Here is a 23748-nt window from a genome sequence, read left to right as displayed (position 1 = left end):
AAATTTACACATATAGGTTTACTTCTATAATAAGAATGAAATAAATGTAATGAGGAACAAATATGTTCATTGGCTCCATAATCAATAAGCCAATGATCAGAAGGAACATGTAAAGAACAAGAAAAAATGGTGTTTATACCTGAAGTGAAATCAATTGAAGAAGGGAAGGATGTAGCAACATGATTGGTGCTGGAAGGGTTAGGAGAAGTTGCTGAAGGCACCAAAGATGATTGCTGTAGCAAGGATACAAGATGATCATATTGCTCTTGAGTCAAACCAGTCTGAGAAGAAGAAGAAGTTCCTTCACTAGAGGTATGAGAATTCACAACATGCTCAGAAGTAACAACATTTGAAGAAGCATTGGGTTTATTTGCATTAGGAAAACCATGCTTGAGATAGCAATACTCCACAGTATGATTATTTCTGTGACAAAAGGTACAATACCTAGAATTGTTTTTGGATTGAGATGTACCAGAAGATTTACCACGCAGAAATGGCTTTCTTGCATCTGAAGCATTAACTAAAATACTAGAATCTTCATTTGAAGCTAGTGAAGTAGGTGGGATAATGTTGCTTTCTTCTTGAATCACCATAGAATATACTTTGTTGATAGAAGGAAGAGGATCCATAAGAAGAACTTGAGTTTTCACAACTGAAAAGCTATCATTCAAACCAGTAAGAAATTGAATAACTTGATCTTCCATTCTGAAATCACGAGCAGCGCGCATGGATTCACAACGGCAAGGATAAGGACAAGTACACATAGGCATGGGACGATGAGAATTAAGTTCCTCCCATAGAGATTTGATCTCTGTGAAGTAATCAAGAACAGATTTATCACCTTGTTTCAGATTGTTAATGGAAGAACGCAGTGAAGCAACACGAATACGATCAACCTTAGAAAAACGCTCTTGCAATTCAATCCAGACATCAATGGCGGATTCATGAAAGATAATAGTTTGAGCAATTTGAGGAGAAACAGAATTAATAATCCAAGAAAGAATGAGATTATTACAACGTTCCCAAGCAGTACGATTCAAGTCATCCAGTGGAGGAATTGGAACAGATCCATCAATGAAAACGAATTTGTTCTTCGTTCCAAGAGCACGTTTCATAGAACGATTCCATGCAAGATAATTTGGACCGGTTAGAAGTGGTGTAACCGTAACCGAGTTTGGTCCTTCACTAGGATGAACATAGTAAATAGAATCAGTGTCAGTATGTTGATGAATAATAGGAGCTGCACGAGGTGGCATGGTGAAAAACCAGAAAAAAACAACGAAGAAGATGAAGGGAAAAACAGAGTATGAGAAAATGCAGAAATCAAGCAATTCGCTAAGAGAGCGAAGAAAAGAAGAATCAAGAACAAGAAAAACGAGAAGATCGAGAAGAAAGGGAGAAGAATCACGAAGGATTCAATAAAAGATCAAGAAAATTGGAGAAAAGTAGAAAGCTTGAAGAACAAGCAACAATGGCGGAAGCAAGGAAAAAACGGATCGTAACTAACTCTCTCATGAAAAGGAGAGAGAAAGAAAAATTGATACCATATTAAGAAAGTGTGAAAAAGTGAATTGATTCATTAATTGGAAATGTGTTACATCAATGTATATATACAATTGAGAATTGTACTTGCTAATATGAATTGTACTACAAGAAAGTACACATTGTACTACCCTATCTAAGTTGCTTGTACCATAAGCTTTGTATTGCTATGCTTTTGATCATCAGAATTTGGACTGTGTAAAAAAGTTCAAGTGGAAGAATAAGGGCTTGTTCCTAAAGTAGAGCTCAAAATGAATCAACAAAAGTGTGATTTGGTGCATTAGTTCGTTCCGTAACATATATATAGGTCATAATCTGTTGATACTAAATCTCATCCATTAAATTAAAAATAGTTTAACATGATTCTAGTAAAACACAATAAAAGGTCATGTATGTCGCCATCCCTGTATCATGTTCTCTTTACCGGTGAATTTGGTTTATGCACCAAAACATATCTGATTGAAGAAATTGCAAAACCCAAGATCAAATGATAGTCAAGACCCTTAATTTTTGTCAAAATCTTCATCGATATTTATTAGAGAAAGAAGAACAAAAGAAACAACACAGTTCTGCTATTACTTAAGCTACTAGTTTCTTATCTTACTTAGGCTTAATCATGTTACTTAGCATGTAATTAGGCTCATTGTATTTTTCTTCTCCCATATAAATACCTGATGTATCCTCATTTACATCTATGACAAATGAAGCTATTTTTCTCTTTCTCACTTTCATAATATGGTATCCAGAGCTTTTTCTCCACCATCCATGGCGGAAAGTTGTAGAAAGTTAGTTGCAGCTTCATCTTCATCTTTTTCTCTTGGATCTTCACTTTTGTTTGAAGATTGCTCGTGTTTTTCACTCCTTTGTTGCTTATTCTTCTTCGTTTTTCTTCGGTTCGTTGATTTTTCTTCTTCTCTGCAATGCCTCGTCAGAATCAACAAGATACTGAATCGGTCTTTTACGTTCATCCAAGCGAAGGACCGAATTCTGTTTTGGTTACACCTCTATTGGATGGAACGAATTACCTCGCATGGAGTCGCTCCATGATTCGAGCTTTTGTCGTAAAAAACAAATTGAAATTTGTTGATGGATATATGGAGATTCCAGATGAAGATGATTTGAATCGTAGCGCTTGGGAACGCTGCAATCACCTAATTCAATCGTGGATTATCAACTCTGTTTCACCTCCGATTGCTCAAACCCTAGTTTTCCATGAAAACGCCGTTGATGGTTGGTCTGATCTTAAAGAACGATTCTCCAAAGCTGATAAAATTCGTATCGCTTCACTTCGTTCTAAGATCAATAACATGAAACAAGGTTCTAAATCAGTGTTAGAATATTTCACTGAAATGAAAACTCTTTGGGAAGAGTTGAATTCCCATAGGCCTATGCCTCACTGCACTTGTCCTCATCCCTGCCGCTGTGCTGCCATGAGAGAAACGCGCCAGTATAGAATTGAAGATCAAGTTATGCAGTTTCTCATTGGTTTGAATGATCAATTCAACGTAGTGAAGACACAGATTCTCATGCTTGATCCTATTCCCTCCATTAACAGGGTATATTATCTTGTTGTTCAGGAAGAAAGCAATAATCTATCTCTGGCTTCTTCAATTACTGAACCTTTTTCTGTTGTGAATGCTGCTGATTCACGTAAACCTCAAGGTAGAGGTAGAGGTTATTCTAATGGTTATAAACCTCCTAGACAATGCACATTTTGTGGCAAAAGCAATCATACTGTGGATTATTGCTATCAGAAGCATGGACATCCTAATTTTCCAAAACAAAATTCATCAGTGAATGCCTCTAGTAGTAATGATGATGTTGAGGCTCAACCAGGAAGTTGCAGTGCTTCTCCTTCAAGTTCTAGTATCTCTCAAGAGCAGTATGATCAATTTCTCAGCTTGTTACAACAAGTAAATTTGCTTCCTGTAGCTTCCACACCTACTTCATCAGCCACTGCAAACCATGTCCATACTTCATCTACTTCAGACTCTGCTTTCCCCATACAGTCAGGTATATCATCCATTTTTTCTTGCTCTATATCTTCTAAATCTGATGTTTGGTTTTTAGATTCTGGTGCTAATGAGCACATTGTCTCTAGTACGCATTGGTTTACTTCTTTTCACAAAATCAACCCTAAACCTGTTAATTTGCCTAATGGTACATCTGTGTTAGTTGAATATGCTGGCACAATTCACTTCACACCTCATTTTTATATAGAAGATGTCTTGTATTCACCATCTTTCACTCTTAACCTGATTTCTATATTCAAAGTGTGTTCATCTTTGCACTGTTATGCCTCATTTCATGACAAGAAGTGTTTCTTACAGGACCTTCACTCCCAGAAGATGATTGGTTTGGGTGAACAAGTTAGAGGTCTGTATAGACTAGTTTTTCTCAATTTCATTTTCCCAATAAAACTTCTGTCAATAATGTTACCACCAATACCAATTTCATTATCCCTAAGTCTGCTTTATGGCATTTCAGATTGGGCCATGTTTCCAATAAGAGACTCAATCACATGTCTCATCTTTATCCTACTCTCACTGTTGATAACCATGCCACCTGTGATATCTGTCAATTTGCAAAACAAAAAAAATTATCTTTCCCCACTAGTGTTTCTGTTGCTTCTAGTAAATTTGAGCTTTTACACTTTGATATTTGGGGCCCCTTAGCTGTTACATCCATACATAATCACAGATACTTTCTTACTATACTTGATGATTATAGCATATTTTTTTGGATTGTTTTGTTGAAATCTAAATATGAAGTTTCTCAACATGTCAAAAATTTTATAAATCTCATTCATACTCAATATCATATCACCCCTAAAGTTGTCAGATCTGATAATGGCCCTGAGTTTTTACTCAATTCCTTTTATGCTTCCAAAGGTATAGTTCATCATAAGTCTTGTGTTGAGACTCCCCAACAAAATGGGAGGGTTGAAAGAAAACATCAGCACATTTTAAATGTTGGCAGAGCTCTGTTATTTCAATCCAAATTACCTTCTTCATATTGGTCTTATGCTTTGCTACATGCCATTTTCATTATCAATAGAGTTACTTCACCTACTCTTCATAACAAATCTCCTTATCAACTTCTTCATGGTACTATTCCTGATGTGCAAACCTTTAAAGTGTTTGGTTCTTTGTGTTATTCTACTACTCTCCAATCGCATAGAACAAAATTATCTGCTAGAGCCAGAAAAACTGTTTTTTTAGGGTATGCAGTTGGTTACAAAGGCTATGTTCTTTTAGACATTCATACCAGAGAAATTCATATTTCTAGACATGTTCAATTTCATGAACACATTCTCCCATACCCTACCAATCCTTCTACTATAACTACTACTTGGGATTATTTTTCTTCTGATTCTTGTTCTGCTAGCAATCCCCTTCCTAAGTCTTCCACCATTTCACCTATTATTCCTCCACCTTTTATTGATGTTGACACACCTCCTTCTGATGACAACCACTCTGTCTCTCCTATCCCACAACCACCTGTCATCAGAAAATCCTCTAGAATCACTCAACCACCTACTCATTTACAAGATTATGTGTGTAGTGTTTCTGATGATACTTCATTTGTTCAGTACCCCATTTCTCATTATTTGTCATATAATAACTTGTCTTCTTCTCATTGTGCCTTTGCTTTGTCTCTTGATTCTCACACTGAACCCACCACATATGCTGAGGCAAGCAAATTTGATTGTTGGAAGCAAGCTATGCAAGTTGAACTGTCTGCTCTTGAGAATACTGGAACCTGGAAACTGGTTGATCTGCCACCTAATGTCAAACCTATAGTTTGCAGATGGATATACAAGATCAAACATCATGCAGATGGCTCAATTGAAAGATACAAAGCAAGACTTGTTGCAAAGGGTTACAACCAAATTGAGGGTTTGGATTATTTTGATACATATTCACCAGTTGCTAAACTCACAACTGTCAGAACCATTATAGCTTTAGCATATATGAATAACTGGCACATTCATCAATTGGATGTCAATAATGCATTTTTGCATGGTGACCTCCAAGAAGATGTGTATATGATTGTTCCACAAGGCATCACACCCTCTAAATCAAATCAAGTTTGCAAACTTATCAAGTCTCTTTATGGTCTTAAGCAAGCAAGCAGAAAGTGGTATGAAAAATTAACCTCTCTTCTTGTTCATCACCACTACCTGCAATCTACATCTGATCATTCTCTTTTCATTAAGAAGACATATACTTCATTCACAGCTTTGCTTGTTTATGTTGATGATGTGATCATCACTGGTACTTCACTCTCTGAATTCCAAGACATCAAAGCCATTCTGCATTCTGCTTTAGAAATTAAGGATCTTGGCCAATTGAAATACTTTCTTGGTTTAGAAGTTGCTCATTCCTCACAAGGCATCTCTCTTTGCCAAAGAAAATATTGTCTTGATCTCCTAACTGATATAGGATTTCTTGCTGCAAAACCTGCTTCTACACCATCTGATCCATCTTGTAAACTCCATGCTGATGGCGGTCCTCCTTTTTCTGATATTCCCTCATATAGGAGACTCATAGGCAGATTGATTTATCTCACCAACACTAGACCATACATCACATTTGCCACTCAACAACTCAGCCAATTTCTCAATTCCCCTACTGAGAAACATTACATAGCTGCTACTAGAATCCTGAGGTACTTGAAAAAGTCTCCTGGTCAAGGTTTATTTTTTCCCAGAGATTCTTCTTTGTTCTTATCCGGATATTCTGATGCTGATTGGGCTGGTTGTTTAGATTCTAGGAGGTCAATCTCTGGTCAATGTTTCTTTCTTGGTCACTCACTAATCTCTTGGAAAACTAAGAAACAACTAACTGTCTCACGGTCTTCCTCAGAAGCTGAATATAGAGCTTTAGGTGCAGCAACTTGTGAGTTGCAGTGGTTACTCTATCTTCTCCACGATCTTCATGTTACCACTGTTAAGCTTCATGTGCTTTATTGTGATAACCAGAGTGCTCTTCACATTGCAGCAAATCCAGTGTTTCATGAAAGGACAAAACATCTGGAAATTGACTGTCACTTGGTTAGGGAAAAACTACAAGCATGCATCATGAAGCTCCTACCTGTGACCTCTGCTGATCAATTGGCAGATTTCTTTACAAAGCCCCTGCTTCCACAACCTTTTCATACTCTTCTATTCAAGCTGGGAATGTTGAATATCTACCATTTTCCAGCTTGTGCGGGACTATTAGAGGAAGAAGAACAAAAGAAAGAACACAGTTCTGCTATTACTTAAGCTACTAGTTTCTTATCTTACTTAGGCTTAATCATGTTACTTAGCATGTAATTAGGCTCATTGTATTTTTCTTCTACCATATAAATACCTGATGTATCCTCATTTACATCTATGACAAATGAAAGCTATTTTGCTCTTTCTCACTTTCATAATAATATTTTTTTTTAAGAAGTCAAACTACCATCGTCAATTATTTTATAATTTTGAAGTTATTAAAATCTTGATTGTACCTTGTTCCAGTTAGTGATTCTTATAAGAGAATAAAGGAGACTTTGCAAAAAGAAAAACAAATATCGAAGAAGAATGGTAGAGTGGAAAGCTCTTATGTTAGCTAGTGTAGGGAAAAGAAAAATGGACGCAAAAAATTATAGTGGTTCCCTTTCTTATCTAAGGGTACATCGACTCCCTTCACACCCCGTGATGAAATTCTACTATGTAAGAATTTTGTTACAAACAACCTTAACCCAAAACCCCTTAATAATCTTTTATTACAAAATTAAGATAACACCCCACTATCTTTACAACAATTTCCACCAACAATGATGAGAAAACTTTACACAAAAGTAATGAAGAATAAAATGTATGGATGCTATCTTTAATCAATATCACTCTAACACAATAATACTTGGCGCTCAGAAATTTTCTTTTATGAACGTTAAAATGTGAACATAGTTTTCCAAACAAGTGCATAAAGGTTTTGAGAATCCAAGTGATATTGAAAATGACAATTGAGATTACGGAAGTTGTTGCGATAATTGCTTTGGTCTCAATTGAACCTATAGAGGCTGAAAACATTGTTCATGAAGCAAGAAATTCTTTCCGAAAGGGTTTAAGATGAAAAGAAATGAATTCAAAATGGTATTGCTTTGGAAAACACAATTTTCTGAAAGTGGTAACCGGTTGCCATATAAGGTGTAACCGATTACACTAATGTAACATTCAAAAGGGTGTAACTGGCTACCATTAATGGTTTTTCAAAGCACACTTCAGTGCTTGCTTCATATGGACTTTAAACTTAAACTTAGAAAAATGATTTGTAAATGACTTTAAAATATTTTCTGAGCATTCTAAGTTATATCAAATGTTAAGAATGATAATTCAAAAGATAAAGGCCATACTTACAAATTATTTAACTATGATGCCTAAGTCTTGATCTTCATCTTCGTCATCTTTCAACTTGAGCCTCCATAAACTTTATTCTATGTGATGTTGTTATCATCAAAACTCAGCCAAGTTAAGTTAGAACGAAATCTTCTTCACAAAGATCGATTTGATGTTGAGTTACTAAAGTGGTACATTTATAACACATTTAGAATATGATATAAATTTACAAGATATATTTGATCTGGAAAAATAAATAAATGAGAAAATACATGAATTTCTATACCGCTCAAATATGCTCCTGAAGATAGAAATTGATCGTAAATATCTTCAAGAGTATTTTTGTAAGATTTTAGTCACATTTATAATTTAACAAATTATATTGGTTCTTGATTAAAACGGTGAAAGGTTACATTGAACGTCATTCTCTTCCCATAATGGAATGACTCATTGACTAACTATTTATTTTATATAATCAATGTTGTGGTTATGGTAATTGATTTAGTAGAGATAACTATTGATATGATACATGTAAAGATCATAAAATTTCATTAATATGAACATATAGATGAGATGAGAAATTATTATTTGATCAAAGATTTAGTTTATTCCATTATTTCATCAAAGATTTTTTTTTAATGAGATCATATTTTAAAGTTCTATTATATACTTTTTTTTCTTATTAGAATCATTGAAGATTTTTTTCTTATTTCAAGAGATTTTTATCTCATAAATATTATATGGGAGATATGCAATAAATTTATTTGATCTAGATCTTATATATAATATACACGGGGATATGTCAAACTTTGAAAATATATTTTAATAAAAATTTGTGTTGGCTAATTACTCTCTTGAAAAATACATATGATTTTTAAAGTTTTATTTGTTGAAGAAGTTTTGTGTTTAATTCTTTTTATATTTGATATATCTATGGTAATGCAAAAGAAAAATTAAGGCTTCAGAAGATTTATTATATAATTTCATTTGAACATAATTATTTTGTTGTTCATTATTGTTTCAAATGGATTAGAACAAATGAATCTTATATTATTTGTGAACTAGAAGTTTACAAATCATGTTTCAAATGTTATTTTTAGTGTATAAAAAGTCCCTTAAGGATTTCTCAACCAATGATTTATCTTGATCATTAGTGATATAGTTCTCGAATAATTACTTGATTATTGAAGGCTCGTGAAGAGTTATTGTATTGTTACATGAGAAACAAAGTTACACGTTGAAATTACGTTATATTTCTCTAAGTCTAATAAAAATTCATTGAGTTTTAAGATACCATCTAAATTATGGACATCATATTGAAAACAAAAACAAAAAGGAGATGCTTAATATCTCTAAATTACGAGACATACGGCCTGAAAAAATAAGTGTAGTGGAAAAAAAATACTTGTTTTGTTTTTCTTTCATTTGTACTATATTAATATTAGTGATATTGAATCACGCATTATTGTAAACAAAAGTTTACATATCATATTAAATTTATCGTTGGCAAGATCGGTTGGGTTCATCCCATATCTATTACCATGTTCAAACTAGTTAAGAAAAATTACGTATATTTATTGAAGAACCTCAAGATTCTTCAATTCCGTATCTTTTGTGTGTTACTAGTTCCCAAAGGAAATTGAAAATTTAAGGATTTGAGTCTTTCAATATTAGTAAACGTATATAAGGTGATATTTATAAACCGATACACCAATAATGAGGATCATTTAGATATATTATGACTTCAATTGATGCATCAACAAAATATCACATGTATGATTAATCTCAAAATCAGAACCAGAAGTTTGTGTGATTATTCTGTCAACAAATTTGACTAAAAGTATCATTTATCAATTGAAGTTGATATTGAATAGCTTGTAGCATATGCTCATAAAAATGGACTTGAATATCAATTCTTTAGCCATCTAAAGTTAATTGTATGATTGATACTTATGAGACAATACCTTCTAAACTCTATTTTGGGAATGAACCATCTTGTATGTTGAGATATTGAAACGCATCAAGCCATCACATTACAATATATAAGTCCTCCCCTTAATTTATCATTGGTTTTAGATTAACAACCTAATTATATTTTTCATCTAAGTAAATTTTGGATGTGTTGTGTATATCACAATTGCTCCAAAATAATGCACTAAGATAAATCTTGAAAGAATATTAAGAAAATACATTTGATATGAATCTTCATCTATCATAAATTGTATTGAGCCAACTTGTTTACAACACAGTAGGTTGATTATAAATTAATGAATTAGTTTTTCCAATATTAGATGGAGATAATAAACAGCTGAAATTTTGATCCTCGAGATATAACTCATTTGCAAAGTTAAAGAAATCAAATATATTGTACTAATGCTCCAAATGAAATAGATCTACATGTCGGATAATATAATGTTGCAAATGAGTCTTAACCAAGCATGAAACATGGTGGATCAATCAGTTTCAAATATAAAAAGCCTAGAACAAGAATGAGAGCTAAAAGAAAAGATAACTCAGATGAGGATATAAAAACTCTAAAAGGGTTTTCTCACACAATAAATTTGTAAGTTTCAGAAGAACTAATTAGGTACCTGAAGTTTATGAAAATAAAGAGATCTCGATAAATTATGTCATGAATGAAAAATGTCAATAAATCATGTCATAAATGGAATGAGATGGAACCAAAATAAAGTCAACATTGATGTGTTTTTGCATATCATATAATACTATATGTAATAAGTAATAATGAAAATCATGGTTTAAAGTGTATATGTGTTGTTGGAACAAAGTCAATCATTTGTATCTTAGGGAAACAACAATATCATCCGATCATTTGAAAAATTAAAACTACATCAAGGAAGTGAAAAAGACTCTTTCATTAAGGATTATAATTTTACACATACAAGAAATTTGTAAGGTTAGATTTCATAGGTTAATAAAAGAAATAACTCAAGATGATAGGGTTTCATAACTTGTAAATCCATTGTTTTGCATTCGATCTATTGATGGATTCCGCTATGGTTGGTTACAGTCACAGTCACATAGTGTATGCTCTTTTTGTTCCACAAGCTTTGCATATTTCTTTTTTCATATCATAAATTCAATTGGGTTAACTATGGTTGGTTTCAATCGTATTTTCAATATTGATATAATCAATTGGGTTAACTCCAGGATTGTATTATTTGATTGTGTAGATAGTACCAATTGTCCAGGATTGTGTAGACTGTAGTACCAATTGTATTATTCGGTACCAATTAATTATTTGATTATTCACTATTAAACTATAATGACTAATGACATTCTTGTTATTTGTACCAATGATTGTGTGTTTTATAGGATGATTTTTTTTTTTCCCGTGCTTTCAAGAGACAAAGCTAGTTCTTCGGTTAATCAAGAACCATCAAAAAAATTTCCCGTGCTTTCTAGCAATTTCGTTTACCCTTGGTCTGATCATAGTAGACAAAGACGTTGATTTTGTAAGAATTGGTTTAATTTGTATGATTGGATTGAATATGGTGAATCTAAGGACCTAGCATTTTTTTTGTCATGTTTTTTGTTAAAATTTTGTCTAAAAGTGGTGGCTAAATGACTGTCTTGTAACTTATATATAAAGAGATATTCCTTTAACAATTAGTAGCTCTCATTTTAGCTCATTTTCAACAAATGGATAGGACACGATTTTCATTGTAATGTATTGTATCAAACAATGTTCTTTCTTATTTTTAATATGGTTTGCATAATTGTTTCTTTGAAATTTTAGCTCAACATGTACCTAAAGTCTCGATCCGTCCCTGTTCATAAATAATTACCTTTATGAGGGGACGAGAGATAATGTGTTGTTCCCTTTTTTATCCTTAACCATGGTTTTATCCCTTTGTGTTTTCCTGGTAAAGTTTTCCTCGATGGACATCCAAGTGTGAGTTTTATGAATATCAAAAGTGGATGTCCACAAACCCTTGTACTTATCTCTTAAGTGAAATGATTTTACTTATCTCCTAAGTCACACTTTTTTGTTTATCCCTTAATTACTTAACTCTTGAGTAATATCATTGTACGTCTCCATAAATAGAGATCACATGTAATATAATTGTACACTACAAGAAAATAATATAATTCTCTCTCTTCTCTCTCTTTCTCTCTCTCCTATTCTACTTCTCTTTAATCTCGTTCTTATTCTAAAAGTTTCATAAAAAACTATAGGTTGTTAAAAAATTAAAGAGTTGAATTTTTTAATGATAAATATTAATAGTTAGTTGTTAAATTAATATGTACTCTTTCTTTTGAATTTGAACATAGTACCTCAAACTTCTTAACCTTTATCTGAAGTTGAGCTACACGATCTTTCAACAAACTAAAGGGTAGTTAATTATAATTTTATTATAGTGACATAATAATTTTCCATATTTTCTAGAAGCAAACAAAACATTTGAGTATGTCAGTAAAATATAAAGAAAAGAGAAATATAATTTGAAAGTGTGAGATAACTCATAACCTTTAAAATATTATGATATAAAAATAAAATTTATAGTTTTCAAAGTAAAATAAAATATAGTTTTTAAACTTACCTATTTAAGAAAATTCTAATAGTCAGAGGGCTTGAAAAGAAACTTTGATATTCTTAAGTTGGAGGTCAAGGAAATAACTACAAAATTAAGAGAGAAAAAGACTATCTTAATAATATAATTTTTGTCTTATTTTATTTGATAACCATTATCATCTCAGAGTACAAATCCATATAGGTTTTCCTGATCTTTGCTACTAAGAGAAATTGTTTTTTCTTTATGGATGTTCGTGTACTCTCTTGGACTGGTGTTCATGGAACTTGTGGCATGTAACGACCACCAGCACATTTACATTTTTTAAAAATGCAAATCACATCACGAATATGCGAGCACATATCCCTTGGACAATCAAATGTAGACTGACAATTAGTAATGTTTGCTATAATGAAAAATGAGAATTCAAATATGTTAATAAAACATGATAAGAAATTGTGTATGAACTACTAAGTAAAAAAGAAAATTCGAAAAACGATAAAAAAATATCAATCTAACAACCAATTACTAACATTTTTTATTGAAAAAAAGAAAAAAAATTACTTACCATCAACGTTATTTGCGGCAAGAAATAAGGAAACAAATATAATTAGAGCATAAACAAACTTGAGAATTTCGTCCATATTAATTAATTGCTATTTGCATGTAACAAAAAAACTAAGATTTAATCACTTTAAAATGAATACTTCTCGTACTGTACTAAAAACAATTAAAAATCTTTTTGAACTAATAAACTTGTTAACAAACCCTTCGTAACATGAAAGTCATTATTAAATGTCTCTTAAGCAAGTCAATGTGTTATGTTTGTCCATTTAGCACACTTAATAAGGACTTCACATAAAATATTTCTTATTATGAGAATTCATTATTATTTAACCAATTTTCCATTGTGTTTTTAATTCATTATTATAATTAATTATTATTTAACCAATTTTTCATTGTGTTTTTAACCTTTCATGATAAGAAGCGGAGTTTTAAAAATAAAAAAAAAGTTGGAGTACAACAAAGTTACATGTATGAACCAAAACGAATCCAAAAAACTTTTGAAGGGGGGAATATAGTTTTTTAAACTATATTAATCTTAAGTTTTTAACTATATTAATTCTTTCTTTACTAACTTACTCCTAATTATTTTTATTTATTTTTGAAATAAAAAATAAAAAATATGATGGTAATATAGTTCATCGAAATATATATATATATATATATATATATATATATATATATAATGGAAATATAATCTAACTATCTCTCTATTGAACGATAAACTTGTAAAAATAATATTGTCATGTCCAGCGCAAATCAGAGAAATGTTGTAATGTATTTTTGGTAGATATGGCTTTCGTAGCGGTGGCACGCGACATTCCGGCGTTGAGGAGATGAAGCTTATACGACAGAGAAGAATGATGCTTGCATGGAACTAGCACTCAAACGCTCAAGTCAGTGCCAAAAAGAGGTGGATTATTGCAAGAAGTGGTAACAATTGAATCGTACCGTGAGCCTGATGCTGAGTCATGCTTATAAAGTCAAGGGGGAAGACAACTGCCTCTATGATTTGCGGTGTGATATGTGGAAGCCGTTAAGGATGGCTCTAATGGTAGCTGTTAACTTTGGGTGTGCCACTTTGCGGAAAGTCGAACAGAGCTTCATGTGCACCTTCTATACACTTTTGTGGGCCTTAGCTTGTTGGGTCGCTCTTGTTAGGCTTTATGCTGGTCTGGAATAGTTGCCTCCCAAGTCATTACTGTCTTTATGATGTGATGGAATTTTTTCAGGGTTCACTATCGTTGGCGGCATCTCTGGTATAATAAGCTCATGACCTCGTGGTTGTTTTGTTATTTTGTTCCATGCACGATGTGGTCACCCTCATGGGCTTTATGTTGTCTTGAGTTATGCATGGTGAACTCGTGCAACACTTCTAGGCGACACTTAAACTGCGAGTGGACGTAGTTGGCATCTACGACGTGACTTGAGGGAACTTGATGAGACGTCTCTGCAGTTTTGCTTTTCCAAGTATCATCTTTGTGTCTTACACGCATCTTGATAGTGATGCCCACACGCCTTCAGTACTCATGTACTTCCACGACTTCCAAGGATGCTTCCAGCCGTTGGATTTGCACTTGTCATCATCTTCTTGATTTGAACTATAGATGCCATTTACTCAAATCCTATTAAAGGGGGAAAATAAAATCCCTCACATTACTCTTTTTCAAACTCTTATACTCTTTTTTGTTATATTTGCTGAGAATATTCTAAACCTCACTTGAACTTTTGAGATTCTTTTTGCAAACTTCTTGATCGATTTCCAGATTTCCCCCAAAAGTCTAGGGATTTACGTCAAATCTCCCTTCTTTTAGCCATTCAGTGGGAACAACTTCAAGATTTCGTGAATTTTTTCATAAAGCCCCCCCGTTATTCCTTCTTTCTCATTTATCTTTCTTCTCTGTTTTGTTTGTTTTGCACCTTTTTGCTTAGAATGGAGAGAATCCTCAACCTTATAAACCTAGAAAACTTTAATGATTCTTGTTCAAGGTGTTAATTGATAGTTCAAGTAGAAAAATTAGGGAGGTCGATTCAGAATAAGGTAAAGACTTCATCTTTTTTTAACCCTAATGATAATTTAGTATTGGAGTTGTGATGACAGGTCGTCTTACATTATTTTCAGCATATTTTCCAGTCATTTTAGTTATGATTTGACCCAAATTAGTGGAGTTGTAGAATAATTTCAAATGGTTTAAAAGACATTTTGTAATGTTTTCATATTGAGTTATGTAATTCAAGTTTTCCTGAAACTAAGCAATTCTTAGGTGCTTTTGATGCAATTCACTGCAAAATCAAGTAATTCAGTAGAGGAAAACACCTTATGAAGAATTGGGAAGACAATAGATGAAGATTCAAGATGCCTCTTAAGACAATACAAAGAGGATAAACTTTATTAAAAGCCCCAACACAAGTTTCAAGGAAGAAAACACTCAAAAAGATGAAGAAACTGACAAAAACCCATTGGAAGAAGGTGTTGTGCGCCCCAGGCATGCTCTTGTGATCCCCGGGTGTGCAAAACTTAGTTGAAAAAGCATTGTCTAAAGTACCCAACATGAGGTGCCTATTCCAAAAGCACAAAGCAAGATTGGTAGCAAGGGGATTTCTGCAGAAGACTGGCATGGATTATTTTGAAGTGTATGCACCAGTGGCCTCTATTTCATCTAGATGTGAAGTCTGCATTCTTGAATGGTCCATTAGATGAGGTAGTGTATGTTACATAGCCACCACGATTCAAAATTGAAGGAAAGGAAGATATGGTGTACAAGTTACACAAGGCTCTTTATGGTTTAAAGCAAGCACTAAGGGCATGGAATAAGATAATTGACAGCTTCCTTGTGCAGCAAGAATTTGTAAAATGTAAGTCTGAGTATGGCGTGTATGTGAAGAAAGGAGAAAGAGGTAATCAAATACTCATGTGTCTACATGTTGATGATCTAATTGTAACTGGTAGCAACTTGATTGAGATAGAATCATTCAAAACTCAAATGATGAAGAAGTTTGAAATGACTGATTTAGGTAAACTTACATATTTTCAAGGCATGGAATTCACTGAAGTTCATGAAGGTTTTGCTATGCATCAAATGAAGTATGCATCTGATATATTGAAGAGGTTCAATATGGTGAACTGCAACCAATCATCATCACATGTTGAGACTAGTTTGAAACTAGTGATGAATGAAGAAGAATTAGTGGATCCTACATTATTCAAGCAGATTGTTGGATCACTAAGGTATCTATGCAATAGTAGACCTGATATTGCATATTCAGTTGGTATAATTAGTAGGTTCATGAGTGAACCAAGAGTTTCTCATTTGCTAGCTGCTAAAAGAGTGATGAGATACATCAAAGGAACACTAGAGTATGTCATTTTGTTTCCTAAATGTCTGGATGAAAACTCTATGGAATTGATATCTTATTCTGATGCAGATTAGTGTGGGGATAAGCAAGATAGGAAGAGCACCTCAGATTACCTATTCAAGTTTCTAAATGCGATCCATTCATGGTGTGCTAAGAAGCAACCAGTTGTAGCACTGTCAACTTGTGAATCTGAGTACATTGCAGGATGTATGACAGCTTGTCAAGCAGTTTAGCTTGAAAATATACTCAAGAATATGGAAATAGAAGTTAACATACTTATATCATTGTTCATAGATAACAAATCATCTATTAACTTAGCAAATAATCCAATTTTGCATGGAATGAGTAAACACATTGAAGTTAAGTTTCACTTTCTGAGGGAACAAGTTAACAAGGAGGCATTGCAAATTGTTCATTGTTCCATTGAGCTGCAACTTGCAGATATATTCACTAAACCTTTGAAGGTTGACATATTCATCAAGCTAAGGAGCATGATTGGTATGGTTGAAGTGGAAACTTGAATTAAGGGAGGAAGTTAGTTTTAATAATTCAAGTTTGAATAAGTGTTCAGTGACTTAGTCAAAACTGTTTGATTAAGATCACATAGTAATCACAATTAGTTTAGTTGGTTACTAGTTTGTTATATTTTTCCTTATTTGTAGCAAAAGTATTTAGAGCCTATGAATTTTAATGGAAATCAATTGACGGGACCATTACCTTTTGTTGGAATCATACCCAAAATCTATTCCTGTAAATTTGCTTTCATGAATAAGTTAATCGGAGTAAAAAGTGAAATATCACACCTTAAATTTGTAGTAGACTTTTACTGTGTTATAGGTTGAATTTAGTTTTTCTATAAATGATAGAGTTGTAGATTGTTTTATTACGTGTTAAATCATTATAAAACAACATCTAAGTTGATTTTTTTTGTTAACCCTGAAGTTTTAAGGGGAAGTAACTCGTGATAATCCGAAGTACCGTTATTAGATAGGTATTGTTTAATCTATCACTGTTTCATTCAAGAATCAAACTTATGTTTTTCTAACAATTTTTCATTGGATAAATAAAGTTCAATTAATCAATTGAGTCCAATTGCTTAGTTCAATTGAATTTACTTTAAAACACTAGATGTTTCCGCAACTAAGAGTAATAGTAGCAAATATTTAAGGATCTTGTTATAACCAATGTTCTCGAAACAGTCTTTAAACATTTTAAATTAAGTAATATTTTTTAAAAATGTCAAACTTTTCAATTTTCAATGCGCTGGTTACACAAATTTTTATAAAAGTTTACCATTTAAGGTCCTTAATTAGTGCCCAACACTAATTAGATATTCCTAATAATTAGACTCTGAATTATTAGAACATAATATTCTTTTCACTTGTCCTGTAAGCATGATTGAGAGGAGGATTGTTGACGTTCAAACTCTGAATTTCCCACGTATTTATCTTAAAAGCTGAATTTCTAACCAGTAAAATCCTTCACTAAAAGAAAAAATATATTCCTTCCGCTTGTCTCAACAAGCAAAAGAAACCAATAATTCTAAGTCTCCGTCTAAAGTTATTCAAGTCTTCCATCTGTGTAGTCAGTTATTTGCTTTGTGTAACTCGTGAACATACAAACCAAAAACAATAAGCCACGTTATTCCACATGTCAATCTAAATTTCTAGAAACTCATTTTCAAAAAAATTTAGGGTTTTGCAGTGATCATCGTAGAAGAAACCACTAAAGTCTCCTCTTAAAACTATCAAGTCTTCGCGTAATCGACGTTTAAACCAAAAACAAGGAGCATCATTATTCCACATGTCAATTTAATTGCTAGAAACTCCTTTCCAGTACGTAATTTTGGTTTTATCTTCATGATGTTAATACGAATTATAGAGTTTGCTTCTAGCTTTAAAATGACGTAATTTTTGTATCTCAAAATGATATCTATAAATCAAGATACTATCATCAAAAGTAGTTAATAATCAGAGCAAACATAAATTTCACATCTTAAATTTGCAGTAGAATTTTACTATGTTATAGGTTGAATTTGGTTTTTCTACAAGCAATAGAGTTTTAGATCATTTTATTAGCTTTTAAATCATTATACAAAGGAAATGTTAATGGGTGTTCCCGAAACACTGGACCTTACGATAAGTTTTATTAATCTTGTGTATTCATTGTATATGAAATTGTAGTATTTGCCTTTTTATAAGAAATAATTTTTTAATTTGAAATTCTTAAAAACGGCTCCAAATCACTCGTTAGCAAAACTATTATAAAGAAAACAACTTAGTTGATTTTTTTTTGTAAAATATTATCCTTTTACTTATTTTAAAGCACAAGTAAGGATCCTCTATTGTGGATCCTACAAACAAATGAATCCCACCATCATTAATTATTTTTAAGTTATATTGTGTTTATATCTCTCAAAATGAAAAAAAGGGAGAAGATACAAAATAGAGAGGATTTTAACTCTTAAAACACCTTACCTATTGGCTATTTTGACACGTCTTTATAATTGTGAGAGTCCAATTTTCAACATTGAGTAAATTGTTGATCTTTTTGATAAAAACATAATGATTAAAAAGCATAATGACTAAAAACATAATGATTAAAAAAGTAAATTTTGCATTAAATTTTTGAATGGTACATTCCATATGTTCCTCATTATAAGCAAAAAAATGGTTCATCAATTGCATATACATTCCATAGCAATCTTTTTTGTATTACAACTTCTAAAACTAAAGTATGAGAAAAGCTCTGAAGTTTGTTTTGTAAAATATTTTTTTAAATATGGGTTGGATTGTGTTTCATTCCATGTGTTTGTTTCTTTTTGTTTTTCCTTCATGGGCTTCTTCATTGGTGCCGTTGTGCAACCATGATGATTCCTCTGCCTTGCTTGAATTCAAGAATTCTTTTAGTCTTAATGTTTCCTTCATTAGGAAGAAATGTGAGCCTGCTTACTATCCAAGGACAAAATCATGGAAAAACGGTACGAATTGTTGCTTGTGGGATGGAGTTAGTTGTGACACAAAATCAGGCTACGTCCTTGGCATCGACCTTTCTCAAATTAATCTTATCCCTTTTAGCTTACACAATGAAAGTGACTTCACCTTACCCAACCTTCTTGGATTAAGTTTATCATCATGCAAACTCAAGAGTTTCCCAAGCTTCCTCAATGAGTTAAAAACTCTTGAGAATTTAGATCTATCTTACAACCAAATCAATGGAAGGGTTCCAAGCTGGTTTAATAATTTGGGAAATGGAACTTTGTCTTCTTTAGACCTTTCTCATAACCTTCTTACATCAACTGGGAATCTCTCACATATGAACATTTCTTATATTGATCTAAGCTTTAACATGTTGGAAGGAGAAATTCCACTTCCACCATTTGGCACTTCTTTCTTTTCAATCTCAAACAACAAGTTGACTGGAGATTTATCTTCAAGAATTTGCAATGCTAGATCCCTCGAGATACTCAACCTGTCTCACAACAACTTCACTGGCAAGCTTCCACAGTGCATTGGAACTTTCCAAAATCTTTCAGTTTTAGATCTACAAAAGAACAACCTTGTTGGAATCATACCCAAAATCTATTTTGAGATGAGAGTTTTAGAGACTATGATTTTGAATGGAAATCAATTGACGGGACCATTACCTCATGTTATTGCCAAATGGAAAAAACTGGAAGTTTTGGATCTAGGAGAAAATAACATAGAGGGCTCATTTCCTAGTTGGTTAGAGTCTCTCCCAGAGTTGCAAGTCCTTGTTTTACGTGCGAATAGGTTCAATGGTACCATCTCATGTTTGAAAACCAACCAAACATTTCCTAAGTTGAGGGTTTTTGATGTCTCCAACAATAATTTTAGTGGCTCTTTGCCCACAACGTACATCAAAAACTTTAAAGGAATGGTGATGACTAATGTGAATGATGGCTTGCAATATATGATTGGTTCAAATATATATAGCTACTATGATTCTGTTGTGGTCACAATAAAAGGGTTCGATTTAGAGCTAGAGAGGATCTTGACTACTTTCACAACTCTTGATTTATCAAACAATAAATTTGAAGGAGAGATTCCAACGATCATTGGAGAGTTGAAGTCACTCATAGGACTTAACCTTTCATGTAATAAAATCAATGGTCCTATTCCACAATCCTTTGGTGGTTTAAGAAGTCTGGAATGGTTAGACCTCTCCTCAAACAAACTCACAGGTGAGATTCCTGAGGCATTGACCAATCTTAGCTTTCTTTCCAAATTGAACCTCTCACTAAACCAGCTGGAGGGGATCATACCAATAGGGAAGCAGTTCAATACATTTGAGAATGATTCCTATAAGGGAAATCCAGGACTATGTGGGTTTCCTTTGTCAAAACCATGTCACAAGGATGAAGAACAACCAAGAGATTCAAGTTCATTTGAGCATGAAGAAGAATTTTTATTTGGATGGAAAGCTGTGGCTATTGGATATGCTAGTGGAATGGTATTTGGAATACTATTGGGTTACATTGTTTTCTTAATTAAAAGACCACAATGGCTAATTTGGTTTGTTGAAGACATTGCCTGTTTAATACGGAGGAAGATGAAGAGGAGGAGCCAAAAGTTTCTCGCAAATAAAAGAGGATAGAATCTATCTTTTAGAGTCAGTTCAATGAACAGAATTTGAATTTGTAACTTCAAATAATATATTTCAGATCTTCACTAGTTGTAAAATGGCTACCACAATTATTAATAATAATTTCTCTTTTATCAAATGATAGCAAATTTGCATAAGAGATATAACTCTGCTATTGACAGGTGAGTAACATAAGAGATGTATGGGTTCTCTTTGCAACTTTCAAGGCACCCTCAAACGTTCCTATTTCTCCTCATTATAAAAACAACTCCATTCTCTTCTATACTTGCATTTGGTGTTGTTATGGCCTTTGCATGTGTCCTTGCAAAAGATAATTTATTGTTCACTGAGATTGCCAGATTGCTGGCTAACCATTTCATCAAATTACCCTAAAACTGATCTCTCCCTTGATACCAAAATGATGCAAGTTTCTTTCAACCCGCTGTTAGATCTTCCCAAGGATTGGCACATATCGAATTCTGCGAGATTGCAAGTTCATCCCAGTTAACCTATGATATTGAGATAATAAATGATAAGAAGAATTCAATACATACTAGTAAGCAGACAGTATACATTTATCCACTGAAAATGTTTAGAAGGTTTCTGATCAATTGATTTGAAATAATGGGAGTTAAAATCAAGAACCATCTTAGCAGTTAGCATTAAGAGTATTTACAATGGAAAATGCTTTGAAGGTTCTTGAACTTCAAAACTGATTCTTAAAGTGGTCCAGTAGGGCTCATAAAAAAGGAATTAAGCAATTTTAATTATTTTTTAAAAAGCAAACCCAAGTGAATCACCACAAACCCAAACACACTATAAATGGTATGAAATTTGTAGTACATTGAATAACTGATTTTTTTTAAAAAAAATAGAAAAATGATCTTTGCAAATGTGTGCAACATCACGCATTACCCATCACGCAAGCAAACGCACTTTAAATATTTTAGAAATAGTCAATCATCTATAAGTGCCCTCCAAGCACTTGTTTAGAAGTCCAAAGAAGAAAAAAATTCTTAAAAATTGTGTATTCAAAACATTGAAACTTTAAAAAGAAATTTTTTCTACATAAAATTTATAAATCATCAAGTGCCTTATTAGCATAACCTTTAGGATCCGTTTAGTGCGCAAGATATGACAGAGATAGGATAGATTAGAAAATGGATAAAAATATGATATGATAGTGACATGATAGACACTTATCCTATCATGCTTTTGGTGCACATATGATAAGAAAGATGATATCATTATTTTATCCTATCATGTGTTTGTTGCACATTTGTTATTGACATGATAAGAAAAGATTAACATCACACCATATTCATCTCCGTCGTTCGTCTCCTACATCATTCTATCATACCAGATTCACTGTCTTTGACCACCGTCGCCGAGCCTCCATCTTCAGCCGACGAAGCACCTCACCCTAAACTCCTAACTCCACCAACTGCGAAGCCGCCGCCGCCAATTCACGTGCAATAGCCAATTATAATTGATTGGGGAAAAATCCATATCCTTTAATTTTTTTATGGCCAAAATATGAAATTATATTAAAATTAATTGGGACCTATACACCAGGCAAAATATAATCCTAATCTCAATCTCAAGATAACACCAAATCCTATAATAAAAAAGAAACACTAAGGCCTGTTTGATTCCGTTTTTGAAAACTGTTTTCTCTTCTCTAAAATTTGAAAATTCTAAAACTTGTTTGGTTGACTACTTTTTAAAAATTGTTTCCTAAAATTGTTTTATGTTTGGCTGTTTTTAAAACTAAAAAATGAGAACTGCTGAATAGTGTTTTGATTTTCAGTTTTCAGTTTCCAAAACTAAAAACACGGAAATGTGGTATATTTTCATTAATGGCATTTTCGTAAATAAGTGACAGAATTTTAATATCTATAAAACACTTTTTAAAAATAAGATTACCAAGCAGGTATTTATTTTATTTTCTTCTTAAAAATAGTTTCTAAAAACTGATTTATAAAATGCTTTTAAAAAACAAAAACTGAAAACACAATCAAACAGGCTCTAAATCGTTCATCACAGCAATTTGAATATGCCTTCGTTGAAATCAATTGCTTCATTGAAATCAATTGCTTCGTTGAAATAAAATTCTTCATCATTCCATTAATTGAATTTGCAGAGAGGATGAAAGAGTTTAAGTTGTGAAGTTGTTCATATCAATTGAAATCAGACTAGGAATTGATATGTGTTGCCAATTCAAATCGATTGGGAAGAAAGGCAGAAGTTGTGGAAAGAAATCGTTGGAATTGAAATGTTGGAACAAGGAAATTGGGAAAAAGAATAAAAAAATAACAAAACATGAAGAAATAGAAGCAGTGGTGGGAGTCTAAGCATGTATTGTGGTGAACATTGGATACGCGTGTGATAGCTATATGCTATCATGTTGCTAACCCATTAAAAACTAAGGATAAAAATATCAAAGAGGGAGTGGGATATGATTAGAAAGAAACTAGCTTGGAAACCCGGCACGGGCTAGAATTACGACTATTTTTTATTTTTATTTTTATAAAATCTAATTAAACGTCAAATTCATTATTTTATACACAATATATCAATAGAACGCATCGTTATCGTATTTTCAATTGCATATTATATACAAATATCAATGCGTATACAATTATTAGGATTTTCGTATAGTGTCGTTAAACAGGAATGATTTAACGGATGTAACGTCGAAATATTAGTATTTAATGCCAGAATATTTTACACGGATGTCTAAAATTAATCACGGAAACATGAGTCTTTTTTTTT

General features: G+C 32.7%; 1 protein-coding gene and 1 long non-coding RNA gene across 2 annotated transcripts; one reads left to right on the top strand and one right to left on the bottom strand.

Annotated features, from left to right (window-relative positions):
- Nucleotides 1–12508: 12508 nt before the first annotated feature.
- Nucleotides 12509–13176, bottom strand: LOC11423499 (uncharacterized). The gene is made up of 2 exons (XR_003012256.1): nt 13016–13176; nt 12509–12853 (listed from the first exon to the last, which is right to left on the bottom strand). It is a non-coding gene; the product is annotated as an uncharacterized lncRNA (long non-coding RNA).
- A 5897-nt stretch (nt 13177–19073) lies between these two features.
- On the top strand, nt 19074–21062 carry LOC11432747 (receptor like protein 22). Its single transcript, XM_003615056.4, has one exon. The coding sequence runs from the start codon at nt 19150–19152 to the stop codon at nt 20983–20985; it is 1836 nt and encodes a 611-aa protein (XP_003615104.3). The 5' UTR covers nt 19074–19149; the 3' UTR covers nt 20986–21062.
- The last annotated feature ends 2686 nt before the right edge of the window (nt 21063–23748 follow it).

The sequence above is a fragment of the Medicago truncatula genome, chromosome 5 (genome assembly GCF_003473485.1).
Source record: "Medicago truncatula cultivar Jemalong A17 chromosome 5, MtrunA17r5.0-ANR, whole genome shotgun sequence".
Lineage (NCBI taxonomy): Eukaryota > Viridiplantae > Streptophyta > Magnoliopsida > Fabales > Fabaceae > Medicago > Medicago truncatula.
The sequence above is the reverse complement of the archived record's forward strand: the minus strand, read 5'-3'. Positions and strand labels throughout refer to the sequence as shown.